This window comes from Ambystoma mexicanum, chromosome 7q, assembly GCF_040938575.1.
Source record: "Ambystoma mexicanum isolate Mex_15411 chromosome 7q, UKY_AmexF1_1, whole genome shotgun sequence".
Lineage (NCBI taxonomy): Eukaryota > Metazoa > Chordata > Amphibia > Caudata > Ambystomatidae > Ambystoma > Ambystoma mexicanum.
Window position 1 is genome coordinate 563,975,644 of NC_090941.1, and position 20,181 is coordinate 563,995,824.

Consider the following 20,181-nt stretch of genomic DNA (forward strand, 5'->3'; position numbering starts at 1 on the left):
TGCCCAAATTTTGAACCCCTTTATGCGTATTTTCTGTTTGTCCCTCGTCCTGATATGAGTTTCTTGGAGCAGTAGTATATCCGCTCTTTCCCTTTTGACCTGTTTTTCCAGCTTCACCCGCTTCGTTGGATGATTCATGTCCCTGATGTTTTAGGTTAAAATGCGTATCATCCCCGTTTTGTAGGGCTCCTACTGACGCTAGGGCATTGCACCCATCACTCCCTGCCCTCCTTACCCTCGGGGGATGTTTTGTAGGGGATCCTAAACCCCACTGTTCCATCTGTCCTTACGGGAATCCAAGCCGATGGGTCCCGACCGGACCGCCGTCTGCATGCGATTCGTAGCAGTTCCGTTCTCACCGGACCCCCGACTATGTTGCCCATAGTGTTCTTTCGTTTCTGAATCTCTCATAGCAATTTTCTCCAGTTCTCCCTTCCTGAGTTTGACCTTTTGCTTGCTCGTTTCCCAGCCTCTTGGTTTCCTTATTTGGTCTCTCCTTGATGTGGATTCCTCCTGTTCCATATCCTCATCCTGGAGTCCCCTAATGTTGAGGCCTTCTTCCCATGTGGTCGCTCTTCTCCGTTTTCCTTCCCAAGTGAATAACAGCCCGAATGGGAAGGTCCATTTGTAGCGGATTTGTCTTGCCACCAGCGCCCTGGCCAGTGGGGCAATGGCCTCCTTTTTTGTACGGTTACTAGAGCTAAGTGCTGATATAATTGTATGTCTTGTGCATTCATTTTAATGTGTTCCAGTTCTCTTGCCCTCCTCAGTATCTGTTCTTTCTGTGGGTATGAGGAGCGAGCCGCCAGGACATCGCGTGGTCTTTCTCCCAGTGCTCCAGTTCTTTTCGGTCCTACCCTGTGGACTCCATCCCAATTTCTTCTGCATCTTGAGCTTCTAGGATATCTCTGAACACTTCCTTCACCGCCAATTTTAGATCTTTATCGAGTATAGATTCTGCCATGCGTATGTTGGAGCCTCTGGAGCAGTTTTCCAGATCTTCACATTGTATTTCCAGGTTATAGGTGAGTCTTACCAGATGTTCTTGTGTTTCACTAGTCTGTTTCGTGTCTTCCTCGATGCTCTGGATTGTTCTCTCCACTATATTAGTTTTCTCTTCTAGTTTGGCCATGTCAATTTTCATGTCCTGCACCGCCTGTTTCATTTCGTTCATAGTTGTAAATTGTTCTTGAACTGTGGACATGAACTTTTCCTACAAGTCCATAAACCAGGTTTGCAGGTCTTCTCTCGTTGGTGGTGGTTGGTGGTGGTGGGTAGGTGTATCGCTCTCACCCTGAGGATCTCCCTGGGTTTTCCCTCTAGGTTGTGATGAGCCTTCCGTTGACCACATTTGTAAGATGTTTGCGTCTTGCTTAGTGGATTGTGGTGTCTGTTGCATGGCGTTGCCTTTCCCTTTAGCTCTTGACATGGTATATTATCTTTACTAGGGTGTCGATGGGGTCTTAATACCCTCCTGCTGTAGTCTGCCTGACAGACCACTGATTTGATTTCTCGAAGTGTTTATGTGATCCGAGCCCTGGTTGACTCTGAGCCTGTGTGCTCTGAATTCTGCGTCCTTTCCGTGGTATCTCTGTTCCTGCAGGCTTGTGACGGCTGGGGTGTTCCGGGCTTTTCCCTCCCTTGTTGCTTAGTGCTAGTGGTTCCTCCCTGGCGTGCACCTCTTGTGTTCCCTCCTCCTCAGTCAGGGTCCACTGTGCTTACTTTTATTGCGTGTCTGGAGGTTGGGGGGGGGGGGGGCCCTTTGGTGTCTCAGCCGCTCTTTGCCGTCGGGATTGCTGAGGAGGGTTATCGCATTTTGCGGTGTGGGGCTCTAGGGGGGGGAGGGGAGCCCCCCCCCATCATTCTGTTATTACTTGTCGAATATGTTCTGTGCCACCCTTTGGTGCGGGGTCTTTTATCCCCCCCTGTCGGGCCCTGTGTGGCGGTTATATCTTCTTTCTTTTAGTTATTTATTTATTTATTTTTTTTTTATTTTCTACTTTTGTTCTCCCCCCTCCCCCGGGGTATTGCCCTGTGATTCGGGTGTGCGGGAGCCTGCTCGGGGCCACCTCCGTCTGTCCCCACCACACCTTACCCTCCTTAGCCCTGGGTCCGGTCCCGTGGTCCCCCCACATGGGGCTCACCTCTTCAATCGGGATGCAGGTTCCACAGGGCGGCCCCCGCTCCGCGATCCGAGCGGTCCGCCCTGGGCTTCGCCGTCCTCTCAGGCCTTCCCCGCAGATACTTTCCTCTGTCACTGCCCAGCGGGCACGGAGTCAGCGCCCCCGCCTCCAGGCGTTCCTTGCCCCTCTCCTCCTGTCCGTCTGGTCGGGGCAGTTCAGTTCGTGCTTTGCTGGTGGGGGAGGGGGGGGGCGGCCCGCACCACGGTCGGTCTTCGTTCCGCGGGTGGGGGGGGGGGGGGGGGGGGGGTGGGGGCGACTCCACTGCCCTTTCCTGCCAGGCCGAATTTTCTTCCCGGCCACTACTCTCCTCTCCGGGTCCCAGGAGGGTTTCAGTCTCCTTCGGTGGGGGAGGGGCTGGTCCCTCCGGATCTCCGCTCCCGATTCGTTGCCAACAGCGAGTCGGCGCGGAGTTATCTTGCCAGAGGGGGGGGGGGGGAGGTCTACAGCTGTCAGGGGGGGTGTTTCGTTTAATTTGATCGTGCCAACTGCTTCAAGTGTGCTCTATTTTCGGCGACCCAGGCGGAGCACGGCTTAGATGCGTCGCCTCACCCCGGCGACCATCTTTGAATGCCACAATGCAACATTACAACCCATTATTTAAAAGAATATTCACGGGGTGAAAACACCCCGAACCTCCCTTGATTGGTTCGAGCTCCCTCACCGCCCTCGGTCACCATGGCATTTTTTGGAGGAAATAGTTATGCCCCTCCACTCAAAAAATTCCCCAGCCGCTACTGGCCCTCGGACTGGGTTGGGAACGGGATTGGGGAGCCCAGGTACTGTGGTGGGAGCAGGATGGGCGAGATCCATGGGGTAGTGGTGGGAGCAGGGTGAGGAGAGCCCAGGGTGTGTGATGGGGTAGGGAGGGACTGGGTAGGAGTGGGATGAGGGAGACCAGCGACTGATGGGAGCAGGTGGTGGAGCCCAGGGACTTTACTGGGAGTAGGGTGCGGTGAGGGCGTGCAATAGTTCATAGCCATTTGTACATACTGTCCATTTGGCATTTTGGGGGTGGGGGGACCGGCCTGCCCAGTTTTTGCTCAGGGGGGCCCAGGCCAAAAAAGTTTGAAGCCCACTGCGAGGAACGGAATCAGCACTTCTCTCAATATGAGATGACCTAAAGGCAAATGCAGATTCAGACAATAGTACCGCTATGATACTTCTATACCGCTTTGCGGCATTCAACACAGTTAACCATGACATCCTTATTACGAGATTGGAAGAAATTGGAATCACTGACCACGCCTTACTTGGATCAAATCCTTCCTAATAAACAGAACAGAGACCATATGGATCAAACCTTTCAAATCCAACCCAAGAGAATCATCATGCGGAGTACCACAAGGATCATCCTTCTCCCCATTATTATTCAACATCTACCTGTCGCAACTAATCAAGATCATCAAAAGACACAGCCGCGCCTGTTAAAACTATGCTGACGATACACAAATAGTCTACAGAATACAAGACATTCAAGAAGACAACACAACATTAGAGAACTGCCTTTGTGAAATCTACAACGGGATGAACTCTAAGTACTTCAAACTCAACCCAGGCAAAACAGTAATAATGATCTTTTAAAAAAAATAAAAAAATTTAAAAAAGGAAGATACAACCACTACATTCCCTGACCAATGTAACTCGGGACAAGCCCAGCCCCATCGTAGATTATAAAAAAAACCTGGGAGTACTTCTGGACAACAAACTTACTCTAGAGCCAGAACTAAACGCTCTAATCAAGAAATGCTTCTTTCTCCTGCGAGCGGTAAAAAAGGATCCTACCTGTTAGGGAGAAATCTCTTATAAGGCTAATTTCCCAAACCTAGTGAGTCCCCCAGCAGCTTTGCTGGATTTTTGGGGTTTGTTTTTTTCTCCTGCTAAGAGTGAGACTCTTTTACTCCCACTCTTAGGCATGATTTGAGGTATGTCTTTGACTTGTTATGTGCTTATGAGCTATGGGGGTTTCTTTTACTCCATAGGGTGTCATCCGTTTTTCTGTATGTGGGGTACACAGTACCCTCAGTGCAGTACCACAGGGGTGTCACAGTGACCCCCAAACATAGACTCCATACCCTGGGACTGACTACCGTCTCCCAGGGCATGTAAAGTCACCATTGGCCTTACTAGTCCAAAATTGTGAACAGAGCCGGTACAAACCATCATATTTTGGAAGTACCGGTAAGGGGTAATTCAATTGCCCCTGGGTCCGTTTTCGAGGGGGGCATTGTCCCGTCCCCCCCTCGTCGAGTTTCTGGCTGGTGGCAGTGGTTACTACGTGAAATATTCCTCCGGAATATTCTCTATGGGATTTTCCCATTGATTTTAAACGCACCACTTTTTGGTGCAATGTTAAAGATACCGCCGGTTTATTTATTTAATATTAAATCACTGGTTGGGTCTTTTCTCCAGAACTCGATTCTAAAATGGCGTTTGTGTCTGTCTCTAACTCTGACCAAGGTCGAGCCCTTTGTTCCACTATTTTGGCGGGCTTCTCCACAGAAGCCCTCCAAGTGGTGCCACTCTCTCTGGTTTCCACAGGAAGTGTGGGGGGAATTGGCACCCTGGACTGTGTTGCCTTAGCAACCCAAGTCGCACCAATCTCCGATTGGCCCAGTGGTGAGCCGCCCAGCTCACCACTTAGCATGTGTGATTGATAGCTAGGCTGATGAATGGGGTTTTTTCTGCATAAAAGCAGGGCCTTTGGGACTGGAACTTCAGAAGTCGCCACAGGACCTAAGAATCTGAAGAGGGACGAAGCTGAGCCATCTGCAACGATGACACCACCGGTGAAGCCCTGCTGCAGCTACCTCACCACTTTCCCGACGACAAGAGAAGATCTTCTGCTGGACAAGTCTTCTTCCTCTGAGCTGGTGGGACCAACCAGTTCACCCTTTTCGCCTTCCAAAGACGGCCCTTGGCCGAATCGCCCGTGCCAAGCACCCCAGCGGCCGGATAGCCAAGCTCACCACTTAACCGCGAAGAAAAGGACTGCACCTTTTAACCAGGAACTCTGCGGCTGGTTTCATCCCTGTGCAGTGCAACGACTCCAAGTTTCCTCCTCGATGAGATCCCCTCTTCCCCTGGTCGGAACAACTAACTGCAAACACTTCCAGGAACAACTGCCCCCACTGCAGCTTCCTTTCTCTTTAAGGTACTGTGTCCTGCCTGGCCTCCCCTTTCTACAGATTGCTAAAGGTGACCCTTAAATCCTTGGCTTCTATACTGGGTTGGCTCCAGACCTCTAACTATATCTTTTTGACTCACCCCAACCTCTTTTGAACACTCTGCAAAGACGTTCAGTGCACTTTAAACCGTGTGATCCTGGGCACATTCCCCTTTGCTCCATTTAAAGTGGGCCTGGACTATGAACCTTGGCTCTACAGTATAACCTGCCTTTGTCCCCTTGCCCTGAACTCAAGTGTTGGGAACTGTTTTACTTTAGGTTAAAAAGGGAGAGAAAAGCTAGAGCATAAACTATTGGGAGTGCCATCTAGGTTAAGCGCTCACTTCTGTCTTAACAAATAGTTGCGCTTTAACCCTGACTTGTCTGATAGTTATCAAGGGAGGTGTGAATACTTACCTGACTGTTTTAGAATACCTTTCATTGAGAGTGCTAGTGCATTACCTAAAGTGTGTTTTAAATAAATAACTATATACTTTTTATACAAAGCTCTGGTCAGTGTTTGTTTGCTCTACTGTGTTTTTGACCCTATTGTGTACACTCTCCATACTACCCTACTCTTCTTGAGAGAAGTCTGACTGCTCAGCTACAGCTACCAGGTAAATCTGGGTGGTGCAGACTGCTACCAATTGGGTTTACCGCTGCTCCTGTAGTCTTAATCTTTTTGCAGTGTTCCCCAAGGGAACTGCACAGGATTCTGCCTAACACTACCATTCCTGTCATTTGCCAACAAAACACTCGCAGTCATCGCTCTCGTCATTTCCAGAGTAGATTACGCCAATAGCATGACTGAATGATTTCTAAAAAAACGATGCACAGAAAATGCGGCGGCCAAAATGCTCCTCAAACTACCCCGAAGAGAACACATCACACCAGAGCGGAAAACACTGGAAACTCTACAATGGTTACCAATAAAACAGCGAATCAAGTTCAAATCAATGTGCATTACGCACAGAGCAATCCACGACCCAGGTGCAGAATTCCTAAGACAACCCAAGACTACATCGCCCAAGAAGGACGCTCCGATCCAGCAGCGACACCAGTTTGGCAGCAAACCCCTACAACAAAAGGTTCTTTCAACTCACCACAAAAACCTGGAATGAGCTACCAAAGAACATACGCAACACAAGAAATCACCTCCTCTTCTGAAAACTCCTAAAATCCTGGCTCTTCACCCCATAACTAGAAGAGGCCTATGGGGGCATATACACAGCTGATACAATGCTGAGAGAAGAAAACGACCCTCCCAATCCCCCTAAGCTACCGCCCATAAACAGAAGTTAAGGAAGAACAATCTAAGGCATTATCAACTTTCCAACCGGGAGATAGATATGATAGAATGATACCAAAGAAAGTTCACAGATGGATCGGTATGGAAGGGCAAGGATGATTATATCAGTAACACTTTGGCCTACAAACTACACAAAGGCAACAATGGCCCACCGACAGAAAATAGATAGCAAGGGAGTGGGCGATTGTTTATTTACAGCACCAACACCAGAGTGGGGGACAAGACACGCCCCTACCAATTACACTAAGCTCAAACACCACAACTGGGAACGTGCCACGCCATCACTCATAACAATTGGATCGACAGGAAAGAAAAGTGAAAAACATGCCTACCTATAGGACAACCGGATACATAGAACAAGAATTACAAGGACTAAGAGTAATATAACCCACTAACCCTATGCTCAAATCTCTGCATACCTAACTCACACAAAAAGCCACACAACCATCTTCTAACTCAGCAAACGGCACGCACGTCACCAATCCGCAACAAACACATAAACCGCACCAACAGCTCACAAGGCCTCGCATCGGATCTATATTTACACCAAAGCTCAGCGCACAGTGAAAAACGAACTCAAGCTGTCAACAACGCACCACTCTCTCACTTTCCTATTCCCTCTTCACCGAACTAACCCATTCCCGACTTCTTGTTTGCAGATGCGCCTGGGGACCAATTCCATTGCCGATGGTGCAGGGTACAAATACCTTTAACATTTACATTAACAAATAGAAACACGTTATGTGCGGATTTTTATACAGATATATTGCATGCTTTCATTACATCAGACAACCCTCTACCATAAGGATATCACAAGGTCACACAAGAGTTGGGTTCCATATTAAGCACACGTCCAGGCATTTTGTAGGCATGTTGTTCTTCACAACACCAAAGTTAAAAGATAACATGCTCGGTTGTCAAAGTGAAAATAGCACCGTATGGACCAAATACCAATATAAAATTTCGGATGAACTATAATTCTATGCAGTTCAAGTTCTGACCCTTTGGAGGGGCCTCGAGTGGGAATGCCCTTAGGTGGAGCTGGGCCTCAGGGTGGGCAATGGCCTTGGAGGGCCAGTGAGGGGCCTTGAAGTGGGATCCACCTTAGGCAGATATAATTCTCAGTACAGTGATGGGGCGGGGGCAGGGATGAGATCTGGGCAAGAAGCATGGACAGCTCACGCATGAGGGATAGTGTAGGCATAAGAAATCTGTTCGGGAAGTTGGGAGAGCAGGGGTGAACTAGGAACCAAAAGAGGCCCTGGAAACATTTTTCAAAGTGGCCCCATACTACACAACCCTTTTCCTATGAGAACATTTGGAAATACCTACACAAGAGGCCCAGGGGGCAGAGGCCTAACAGGAAATCTCCAGAGTTCCCTGTAGGCCAGTCCACCCATGTGGGAGAGCAATGAAAGTATTTCATACTATGCGAGGATGTCAGAACTAGCCAGTGATCACATTTGCTTCGCTCTAAAGTATTCCCAAATATAAATTATGGGCCTACCACATTACATACACTTGGTTAGAATGATAACAAACAACAATGACAAAGCAATATGCACATGAGGAATGCGAGATTGGAATGTCTCAAACATCCAACAAATCCCCAGCAAGTTTCGGCTTACCTTTCTTGGCGATGTCTGTTGCTACCGCTTTGCCAATGCCGCTATTTCCACCAGTGATCATGAAGGACCGTCCCGCTACATTTACCTCCAGATCTGAAGCAACAAACCGCTTGGAGGCAGCTTCATATCCGCCCCTAAGGAAATCATACATTAACTGTTATTGGAAATCATTTCGAATGATTGAATTAAAGAACAAACAACCCGGGCCCAAGAGCCACCTATTTTTGAAACGAGGATTCTTTTTGTAGTCATCATGAAGTCGCTGCTGTGATCATTAATTATGCAACTATGGATATCCAAAAAGTGTAGTTAACTACCAGGCAATTAGTTTGATCAGGAATTAGAGGTTTTGTAAAACAGAGGGGCCATTAAATGACCGCTTCATTTGTTCTAATAAAAGCAGCCAGACTGGTTGAAAAGGACCAATAATAAAAGTTGAGGGCATCAAAATAGGATATTAAGATTAGATTAAACATTTGACATCATATTAGTCCAGTTCAAAAATAAAAAAATTAAAATAAAAACAACAGTAAATGCTAATTTGTATTCCTTTAATTGTACTATCCAGTAATATTATGCAAAGATGGAACAATTCATTAGCTTTCGGTGACCCATAGGCTTATCACACATTGCAGAGTGAAATGAGAAGTATAGAAACACACCTCTACAGTTAAGCTCATAGCGAAAACAAAAATGTTCACTTTAAACTTAACCGAGTGAAGCCGTAGTATGCACTGAACGTAGGTCTAGGATGGCCCGCTATCCAAAGGATCCCAAAACTGGAAACCGGGAAGCATTTTAAAAACGCAGAACGTATTCACACAAAAGTTGCATATAATAGTTTCACGAAATTAGGAACAGGCATCAAATGGGCTTCGGGCTTCAGTAGGCCACTAACAGTTATTTTAGACACTTACTGAAGTGAAAGATTTAAAAACGCACCATTAGAATGCGGGGTGTATTTTGCATATGCCGGGAGTCTAAAGAGGTGTCTATGTAGCATCAGGACTAAATAGCGATTTCAGTGCAGCAGGGGTTTAAATTGTTCAGTGTGAAAGGTTACCTCAGTATGCTGCAAGCTTCACAACGGCTTCCTGCCGGGCATACCATGTGGCAAATTAAAAATAGGTCACCCATATCAGAATAGGGCATGGTCTGCTGTGATCAGTGTGCCCCATGCTCGTTAGTGGGTGCTATATTTCCATTGATTAGAAACAGATCAAATGTACAAGTACACCTAGAAAAACATTCTCAATGCTACAGCTCCAGGATGATGGACGGGTTACACCAATGATCACAGCTCCAGCCTGTTAACATCTTAAAAACAGTTTGCTGATAACTGCCATCTGTGTCCTGCCCCTCCAAAATACTTTGTCATCAAGAAAGTAGCAAGTCCCCATAAAATTGTTTTGTGATAATAGCGGTACATTACCTTTTTCTTAATCCGCTCACCCTCACCATCCCCGCAACGGGGAAAAGTCTCATATAAAAAAGGAAAAACACATTGCTGAATGTCACCCGTGTCAGAATCCGCAGTTCTTGGTTTTGGTGTGGGCTCCAACTGTCCACTCAGACCCACAACAGCATTTACATGAAAGTGCAAACGTGCAGTAAGGAGTCACACATTAGTCGAAGATATCTTTTTAAAAAACAGTACAGGAATGTTTTGTGGTGCATGGGCTTCTTCAGGGCAGTAAATGCAAACCGCAGCTACACATATAGTCCAGCAAAGACGTTATCCTGTAGCACGTTAATCTATACGCACAAATCAGAGTGCAATTTAGTCTCTAAATCCCCCCCACTCCCCAACAATAATAAATCCTAAATTAACAGTTTAGTCTATTCAGGGCTGGATGGTAGGCATTTGGGCATAGGGCTGCTTTGGGTGAAAGGATACGTGCAGCGCGTGAATCCGCCTGGGTGGTATGCATGAATTGGCTGCCTGCCGGCTGACACCACGAACAGCACGCTGGTGCTGCCTGCGCATTTCTTTTTTCTTCCCTGGGCTGGGCAGCAGGGATGCGCGCCAATGCATGAGGGCCCGGGCTGGCACCAGGTAACCGAAACCACACGTGCCCTGCCCCTGTGTGATGTTGGCTTGCCGGGAAGGGGCTGGGCCCAGAATGGCCGATGGAGCTTGGGAGCTGCAGGCACTGACGCGCTCTGCGTGATCTAGGAGCGGGAACTGCCCTTCGCTGGCTTTCTCTCACCTCTTTATTCACTGCATCACGTGGACATCACATCCCAACACAAAACAAACAACTGGGTAATGTAACAATAGGTTTTTCCTTTCTTTCCGGTGGTCCTATTCATCACCCGATGCTTATCAGTTTGTGACAGTCACTCTTGAGCTCTGGTGTAAATGCCATTCAAGACGTACCCCTGAAGTCGGGTGGCTGGTATGAGCCACTTCCGGAGTGAATACCGTTCTCTGTGTTCTCGTTGCAGGGTCAGGGTGGACTGTGGTCTGTCACCTGGCGGTACCTCTAGGGTTGGTCTGTCTTCTCACCTCCTTTCAGGTGGGGACTTCTCCGCTGCCGGGGGGGCTGGCCTTGGTGGGGTCCTGGTTCTCTTTGGACTCTTCCCACAGGGTTGGTGGGTCTGACGGAAGTGCGACACATTACGGGTCACTGTCTCTAGCCCTCTCATGGCGGTGGCTAGTCAGTGTTCGTGATGTGTGATGGTCCAAGGGTGAGACTCATACTGGAGGGACATCTTTCCCTTTTGTGTTCCGTTTCTCACAAGGGCTGTATCTCCTACTTGGAGGCCACCTGAAGTGGCCCGTCTGGTTCGGTCTTCTCGGGTGTGATGTTCCTGTCTTCAGCGTTCATTTTGTTCCAGATCTATTGCCAGGGGCCTCCATGAGTGATGTAGGGGCAGTCCTGTTTGAATGGGGACTCCAAACATTAGGGCTGCTGGGCTGACTTGGGTAGCTGAGTGCGAGGTCTGCCGGTATGATCAGAGAAACCTCAGTTCGGGCCACCATGTTGTCCCTTGTCTTTTGCGATTCTCACCAATTTGTTGATGGACGCCATAAATCTTTCGGCATCGCCATTGGCCTGAGGCCAGTATGGGGGGTGGGGGGCTTATGTGGTGGTGTCCAATTCCCAAGCTGTCAACAAATCGTTTAAATTCTTTACTTGTGAATGGAGGGCCATTGTCGCTTTTCATTGAGGAAGGTATACCGTGTATTGCAAACATCTTCTCAAGCGCGGTGGTGACTGATGCAGCGTCCTTTGAGGCAACTGGCTTGACCTCTGGGTATCGGGTGTACTCGTCAATGGCTACTAGGAGATACATTTTGTTGGCGATGGTGCAAAAGTCCATGTTTATGGCATCCCAGCGGCGCTCGCTTCTTGGGGGCAGGCCATGGGTTCAGGGGGGCCTGGCCGACGCGTTGCTAGGCAGGCTGTGCCGGCTTCAACCAGTGTCACTACCTTCTGCTGCATTTGTGGCAACATACGTGCTATTTAAGGAACGCTTGGGTCTTTACGATCCCTTGGTGGCCTTCGTGTGCTAGTTTGAGGGCCTGCTCGTGGAGAGTGGTGGGCAGTACTAGGCGATGGCCTTTGAGGAGGAGTCCTTCAAGTCATATGGACAGCTCGTGATGGATGCCAAATAGGGGTTGTATCATCTCCTGGCCTTCAGGCGTCTTCTGGGCGATGGCGGTGAGTAAAGTTTTCCATTTGCTGGACAGGATTGCCTTTCTTGTCAGTTGGAGGCAGGGGTCTTCGTTTGCCTACTCCATGATTTCGGCTATCTTCATGGCTCTTGGCTTGGCACAGGCTATGACCTGACAGACATGCTCTTCCTCCTCTTTTGCTGCCTCTTGTTCCATGGCGGGTCGGGTGTGCTGTGACAGGAAGTCTGCCGGGTTGTCGGCTCTGGCCCGGTACTGTACCTCCAGGTCGAATTGTTGCAGTTGGAGCATCCAGCGCTCAATTCTGGCAGGTGGGTGTGGTGCTGAGGCTTTGAATATGGGGACTAGCAGCTTGTGGTCGGTTAACACTTTCACTGGGTGCCCCAGGATGTACACATGGAAGTGCTTGCAGCCCCATATGATGGCTAGTGCTTCCTTTTTGATATGTGCGTAGTTCTGCTTGGTCGGGGTGAGTGCCCGGCTCGCAAATGCGATGGAGACAATGGCTCCATCCTGGTCTGTTTGGGTGAGCACCGCTCCAAGCCCTACCGGGCTTTGTATCCAAGAATGCCATGGTGGTATCGCTCGATAGCAAGTCTTTGATTCTCTGGAAGGCTTTTTCTTGGTCTTCTCCCCATTCCCAGGTTGACTTTGTTTTTGTGAGTTCTCTCAGGGGGCTGGTGATGGTGGCCAGGTCAGGGATGAATCGCTCGCAGTATGTCGCCAATACCGAGGAAACTCCTGACCTCCATGGCTGTGGTTGGGGCCTGTGCGTTTTTAATGTCCTCTACTTTGCCAGGGTCGGGTGACACTTTTTCGTTGAAGACGTAGCCGAAAAAGCTCAGCATGGACTTCCCGAATTCACATTTTTCCTCGTGTAATGTTAGGCCAGACTCTTCAAGTCGCTGTAGGGTGGCTGCTAGCCAGTTGTGTTCTTTTTTTAGTCTTGCTGTAGACTAGGATGTCATCACTGACATTCGTGACTCCTGGTAGGTGTTGGAGCACTTTTAATATCTCACGCTGGAAAACCTCAGCGGTTGACGATATGCCCAAGTTGAGGCAGCTGTATCTCCTCAGCCCCAGGTGCGATGAAAATGCTGCGATATAGTGCGACTCCTTCACCAGGCGAATTTGATGGTAGCCTGCTTGTAGTTCTAACTTGCTAAAGATGTTGGCGCCTGTCAGGTCCACAATCAATTTGTCAATTGTGGGTGTTATGTGCCTTTCTCTCCCCATTCGTGCATTCGGCAGGCGCATGTCGCTCCAGATGCGTACTGCTTGTGGCTGCTTGGGTTTTGCTGTTACCACCATGGGTGATACCCAGGGGGTGTGGGGCCAGTGGTTTTCTCTATGATCCAGATGTCTTCCAGCTTGTTCAGTTCCGCTTCAACAGCTGCCCTCATGTGGAAGGGGACTCTCCGGTGTTGTACCGCCTGTGGCTCCATCGTTGGGTCAATGTGGAGCTTCACGGATCTCCCTTTTCGGCATCCAATGCCATCAAAAAGCTTCTGGTGTTTTGTCATGAGGTGGTCTATTTCCTTGGACTGGATTGCAAAGTTGAATTGTATGAGCTCTAGTAGCTCTGCCGTAGGGCAGTTTAGCAGGGTCTCGATACCTGCATCCACAACATAGATGTACATTTTGCATGCAGCTCTTCCCGCGGTGTGCGAGAGCTGTCTTGAAGAAGCCCACAACTGGGAGGGGCTTTTTGCAGCTCTTCCTGCGGTGTGCGAGAGCCGTCTTGAAGAAGCCCACAACTGGGAGGGGCTTTTTGCAGCTGTATGCTTATAGTAGCACGGGTCATCGCCGTAGAGGGGCGTCCTTGGCTCGAGCTTGTCAAACCTGGTGGTGGGCATGACATTTACCGTGGCCCCTGTGTCGATCATCATCCTCATGGGGATGTCTCCCACTGCTATGGTGCAGCTGCGGCGTGATCTGTGGTTGTTAAGTGTTTTTCCTTTGTGTTAGTTTGACAGCCGATATCATGTATACTTTCTCCCTTTGTGGGTTGCAGTGCCTGTTGGTGCGGCTAAGGGATTGTTCCCTGCTTGATTGGTCATCGCTGCTGTCAATGTCGTGGTCTTCTCCCTCAATTGCCCGGGCCCACCCTTTTCTGGCATCTCTTGGTTGTCTCTGCTGTTGGCGGTCATGCCGTTCTGACTGGCCTGCTGGTATGTTGCAGGGTCTTGCATCATCCTTCCAGTCCGGGGTGTTCTTCCGCAGTGGGTGGTCTTTGGCTTTTTCGGAGCTCAGGCACACCGATGCGTAATAGTTTACTTTTCCACATTTGTTGCAGGTTGTGCTGTATGCCGAGCAAGGTTCCCCTCTGTGTTGTTGTCCGCCACATCATAGGCAATTTTTCATCCAGCTGGCTGAGGGCTCTTGCTGTGGTCGGTGTTGTCCGAGGGCGTGGACTGTGGTCATGCTGTTGTGTGGTGTTGCGGTGTCTAGCGGCAGGCGGATGATTATTTGTTCCATCTCTGACACGGGTTTGCCTTTTCTTTCTCGCAGTCGTCCCATGGACAGGATGGTATCATGTGGGAGATTGGGTCTCCGATAGGATGGATCTCCTGAACTCGTCTGTGGAAAGACAGTGCATCACCTGCTGCCGCGCTTCAAATTCTTAATCCGGGAAGTCACAGCTGATGGCCATCTCCTGCAGTCGGCTGTGGAAGTCGTCAATGCCTTCTTGTGGTCGCGGTCTGGCTTGGCTCATTTTGAACCTTTCGAAGTCAGAGCTGACTTTGGGTTTGAATTTTCTGGTGAGGAAGTCTTTCACAGTCTCGTATTCATCTTCTGTGCCACGGTTTGGGAGAGTGTTGAACAGTTGCAAGGCCATGTTGCCCAGGTTGAGCATGAGAAAAGTTATCTTTTTCTCCTTGCTGGTGTCGCGTGACTGGATGCTTAGCTCAAACTGTTGGATCCATAGCTCCCAGCGGAGTGCTGTTCAGGGTCCAAAGGGTTGGCATGGCCGCATGAAGGTCCCCTGCCTGGTGTCTAGCCATGTGTTGGTGTCTGGGTTCTGGCCTGGTTGTCTGTGTGGTGTCACTGCGAGGTGGTCTGCCATGTTTGGAGAGAGGCAGAGGGTATATGGCGTGTGTCTTTCTCTGCGCGCCTGTGGGTCTCTGGCGTTTGCTTGATTGTTCAGCTGGTTTGGGGGTCCCTCCTATGCAGTTCTGCCTGTGCCATGGTGCTGTCTCAGGTGCCACTCTGGGGCTATAGGGCGGTGTTGGTGGGGATGTTGGCTGAGCTTGGTTCTGTGTGGAGACAGCCCATTGCGTGTGCCTTACTGATGATATCTAGGGCTCTCGTGGCTGCTCTGGTCCCTGGTGTCAGCCACATGACCTGCAGAGTGCCTTGCCTGCTCTGTGAATGCTGTGAATGTGCTTTGCCTCTGTTTGAGCGGCCACATGTAGCGTTTGGGGCCTCTGCGCATGAGCGTGCGCGTGGGCCATGTATCCCAAGCCGTAGGCCACTTTCCATCGCTATAGCGACTGTGGCTGCAGGCGTCGGGCCTTTCTGAAGGATCCTTGTGTCCCTGTGTGCAATGTGAATGGTGCCGGGGAGGTGTGCCCCTGTGCCGGCCCCTTCGTGCTGCGCACCGCTGATGGCGCACTTACTTTGTACATTCCATATTTTTTTTCTGGACACACCTCCGCCAAACACCAGTTGGGGGCTGGGGGTGATTTGCATCAGCGGGCCCTGAGGATGCTTGAGGCGTGGTGTTGCGGCTCATGCTGCTGGCTGCTGCTGGAGCAGACTTCGCAGCGTTGAGCCATTGCTGTCCAGGCGCCTCTGCATGACTGTGCTGACGTGGGGCTGTGACACGCTCTGTGTGGTCTAGGGTTGGGAACTGCCCTTCGTGGGCTTTCTCTTGCCTCTTTATTCACTTGCCCACGTGACTTGCATCATGTGGACATCACATCGGGCAGGCTGTAGCGCAGCCGGGCAAAGAAGTGTTTGGTGTGCGGTGCCACTGCCAGTGCAGCATCGGTGAGGCCCCCACTATGACGCAATGTTGAAGGTAAGCAGACAGACAACGCTTAGTATTCTGTCATCGTTGTTATTGAACAACGAGATAGGTCGCGACAACTAGATTTTCAGGTTTCATGAAATATCCCATCCCGAAAGACTGGGGCATTTCTTGCTACCCTTTGCTCTCTAGGTAATCTAGACTGCTCTCCTGGGTCTCGGACTGCTCAGTCACGTTGTCTGTGGGGCACCGTGTTTTCAAAATTCCCAAAGTGTTCAGACAGTCAGGCTGGCGAGTGTGGGCGAAGCGCGGTCAGGAGCGTAACCACCTCACCTTTTCCTACTTCTAGCTAACCATCCCCGAGTGTCTTCTAGGCTACTGGCAAGAGATGAGCATATGCCAGGCTATCCACTCTTCAGCCTGTTGCCACAAACCTGTTGGCATCACCCATGCATTCAACACCACCCACCACCTGTGCCTTTAGGACACTCCTACTTGCAATCAGGGGAGGGCCCCACCGCATAGGCTGCGATGGAGCGTGCCCAGCAGCACCCCTACAAGATACGCACCTGTAGCCATTGTACGTCTGAACTGGGGGTGGGAGACTCAGAAAGCACTGATGTGTTGGGAAGCAAAGCGCTAGGTTCCTGCAGTCTTCACCGCAGCACCACTCACGCGCTCCTATTGGCGCTGCAGCTCTCAAGACCCCAAGACAGCAAACCTGTCGGGGTTTCAGGACACCCACCAACTACAGCCAATGTTAACGATCAAAGGAAGTGGACCCCCATTTGGGTAGGAAACACGTGTTGGTCTTCAACTTTGAGGTCTTGTCCATTTTCTCAACTGCAAATGTTTTGGGGCGGGCTGTGAATAATGATGGGGTCACTCATCCCAGTGATGGCAGAGATTTCTGACTGTCGAAAGGCCCTTTGAAGAGAGACGCCTCCATGTTTTACTGTCTTGGCTCTGGTATGGTATGGTATGGTGTGGTGTGTTGTGTTCCATCAAGGGGCCTTCCTGGCTTGTGCAGCTCGGCTGCATTGGCTGACGGCGAGTTGACGGGACCCCAGCAAGCTCTCAGCAAGAAGCCCTCCAATCGCTCCAGAGACCCAAGAGCCTTCCCAGCAAGGCCGACCCTAGACATGTCCCGCTGCTTTAGAGCCCTGAAGGAGGAGGTGGACCTTTGCCACAACCTTTGGCCTAGTCAATAAACCGGCCCTCTCCATCATCACACTGAGCTGCATTGCACCTTGCCTCCCGCACAAGACAGAAAAAAACGCAAAGAGCAGCACTTTTTAAATCACAGCAGCCATGGTTTCATCATTTTGTTTGACAATTCAAATATGGATGCAACAGTGCAAATGAACCTTGCAAATCAGTATGCAACAGTGCAAAATCAGGATTCCAAAATAGTGCATACTGTAAATGGAGGACTAGATATTACCTGAGGTTGGACTCACATTTGAATCCTTACTTTTCAAAACTTGACGGGTGTATATGTATATGAAGCAGTTATTGAACTGTAGATTGCCAGAAAACTTTAATTTCACAAGACATGACGGTTCCAATTGTGAGCGAAAAAAGTCCCAAAATTCATCACAAAAGAAAGTCAAATGTCTGCGCTTACATTGGTGCCAGTTACATGAACAATGACATCAAAGGCTCTGCAGATAAAATGATGTGCACAGCCATAAGCAGTGCGATTGGAGAGGAGTTGCAGAATTGTGGGTTGTTTTAACCGTTAAGATAGCTCAGCGGGTTGACAGCTTGCTGCTGTGATCTATGTGCTATCTGCAGGGGGCAGGTTTAAATCCTGGCAGGGCTAACTCAGCTTTTCATTTTTCTGAGGTCCATAAAGGAGTACCAACTTCGTTTTCTATGATGGTGTGTAAATATGTTCCAAGTACAGCGCTTTGGCGAAAGCGCCATTTAAATAACAAATCATTATCCTTTTTAGAATTTGCATTGTAATCTCGATGTCCCTAGAACTGAGAATGTTATGTTGCTTTAACATAGGCCGGTCCTTCTGCTTCGTAGCAAACCCCAGCATGACTAAGCAACAGTATTCTTTTTAGTGAATCGAGCTGGGTGTGTGATGTGGTCTCATGGCAAAGCATATCCAAATGACTCCAGGAAGCAAGCATCGGAGCCTTCAGCTGGGCCCTTGTTCGTGGCAGGTCATGGCATAGCACACGTAGCACATGGCCCGAGTCCTTGTAACAAGTGTCCCATTCAAGTATGCAGCCTGTGTTAAATGGCACGCAAATTCATTTACTCAGACATGCAGACACATGTCAATGTATGCACATGGTACAACCTGCATGCTCTGAAGCAAAATGCACTGTTTGGGGAGCTCAGATGCATGCACGGGTTTTGTTGAGCGCATATTCATGCTAGGCGCTGCATAGTTTGGATATGTACAGTTCAATGCAGGAGTATGGCTCACACAGTGGGGGTCCTCCAGTCGTGTCCAATGTGTACCACTCTAATATGCACTGCCGTGCGCAAAGCCACGGCTGTGTAGTATGTGTACCACGCAGATGTAACAAATACCACTCTTGGTTATAGAATACAAGACTTGTCTGTATTCAGTGAACACACGTGGTCAGAGAGAGTACCAATGAGAAATGGGGAGGGGGCTGTACCACTCAGACATCTGGGCTGTGTTCACTGCGGGCATGCAGCACACAGGAGACTTCCCAGCCATCCTGGACACTCATCAAAACTGCCAGCATTACACAGAAGGCAACCATTGCCTGGAAAACGTACCTACACGTGACACAGGTGTAATGCTAGACCACTGCACGAAGCGAGATTAAACTAGTAGACAGGCCTACTGGAACACCATACAGAGGGCTTCAATGTGCCTGCATTTCAGGACGGGACTCAAGACCCTGCTCTTCAGGCAAAAGCTGGCAACCACTACTCCTGGGTATATGCCAACCACATAGTGTGGGATTCACAAGCTAGTATAACTTATAACTTCCCCTTCACCGCGCTCCGTTTATAAAACCAACAAAATACTAATGTAGAGTTCAAGCTGACCATATATGCAGTCAATATTCAATTAATATATTTTTTCCAAATTCATTTTTTAAATATTTGATTCCGTTTAGTCTGTCGGGAGGGGTCAAGATTACAGCAAGTCAAAAGTGTCACAATTAATTTACCTCTCCGAATCTTTCTTTTGCAAGTTGTTTTTAATTTTTTGTATAGTTTAATTTGTAGAAGGTGCAGCCATGACCCTCTGCCTTTTCTTCTACCCCATGGAGTGTGGAATGAATGTGGATCAAAGGCATTAAGAGTATGCAAATTAGCCCAAATGCAAACCTTTTCTGAAGGAAATTGTCTTTGTCTAAGAGGACAGTGCTACATTATACATAGCTTAACTCAAGACGGACATTTTGCAAGGCTGTCGGGACACAGGTATTTAGTTGTCCTGACAGCCTTGCAAAAAGTCCGTCTTGGGTTAAGGTATGTATAAACAGGGTCGGACTTGGCTATAAAATGGTCTCTGGCACCAATGAAAAAGTGGCCCGCCCTTGCAAATGACAATTCATCCCTATTGGGACAATGTTTGAATAGTAACCAAGGGGGAGGTTTTTGATAAAATGTGATGCAAATTGTGCATTTTAAAGAATATTTATTAAACAACACTAGTCAAAACTATTAGCTGCATGGTGAAGTAACTCAAACTGGCCCACATGGGCCAAACAAGTGGGCCACTTTTACCAAAATAGGAAGTTGGTAGGCAAAGGTCAAATGTTGTAATGACAAACAGCACTGAACTGGACGTCCCACTAATGCTGCACTGCTTCAGGTACTGTATCACAAAAGGGGGCAACACACAACTGTATGTCATTAAGATTAGGCAGTGGGAGAATACCATTAGGTATAGGGCAAAAAACACTAGAATGAAGTGGCCAAGGAGATACAGGGTCAGTCGGAAGACAGTAGGATAGAAAGGGAAAAACTGTCTGAACCTGTCCTAACCCTGAGATTTAGGAAAAAACCCTTTCCCTAGGAAGCGCTGATGTGCCGCTTACAAACAGGGGGGGGGGACAGTAAAAGAAGTCAAAAGAGAATTCATTTTTGAAAAACCAACAACATGAAGGTTGTTAGACTCCTGCATGTCCTTGGTCACTGTAGGTCCTCACAGAGTAAAAAAGAATAATAAGCAGAAAGGAGAGGTGTAAAAGTAAAGTTTACACCTTGGTCTAGAAATCCAAATAGATAAGTACAAATCTGAGCTGTCTATTGTGGATACATTTCAATACATTTCACT

At 48.9% G+C, this 20,181-nt stretch overlaps 1 protein-coding gene across 1 annotated transcript in view; it reads right to left on the minus strand.

The window, feature by feature from the left end:
* The window catches only part of DHRS12 (dehydrogenase/reductase 12), a 294,416-nt gene that overhangs the window by 219,300 nt on the left and 54,935 nt on the right, over nt 1–20,181 (minus strand). The window contains exon 2 of the mRNA XM_069639734.1: nt 8,284–8,417. Within this exon, the coding sequence (XP_069495835.1) occupies nt 8,284–8,417 (134 nt within the window). The remainder of the gene's footprint in view (nt 1–8,283; nt 8,418–20,181) is intronic.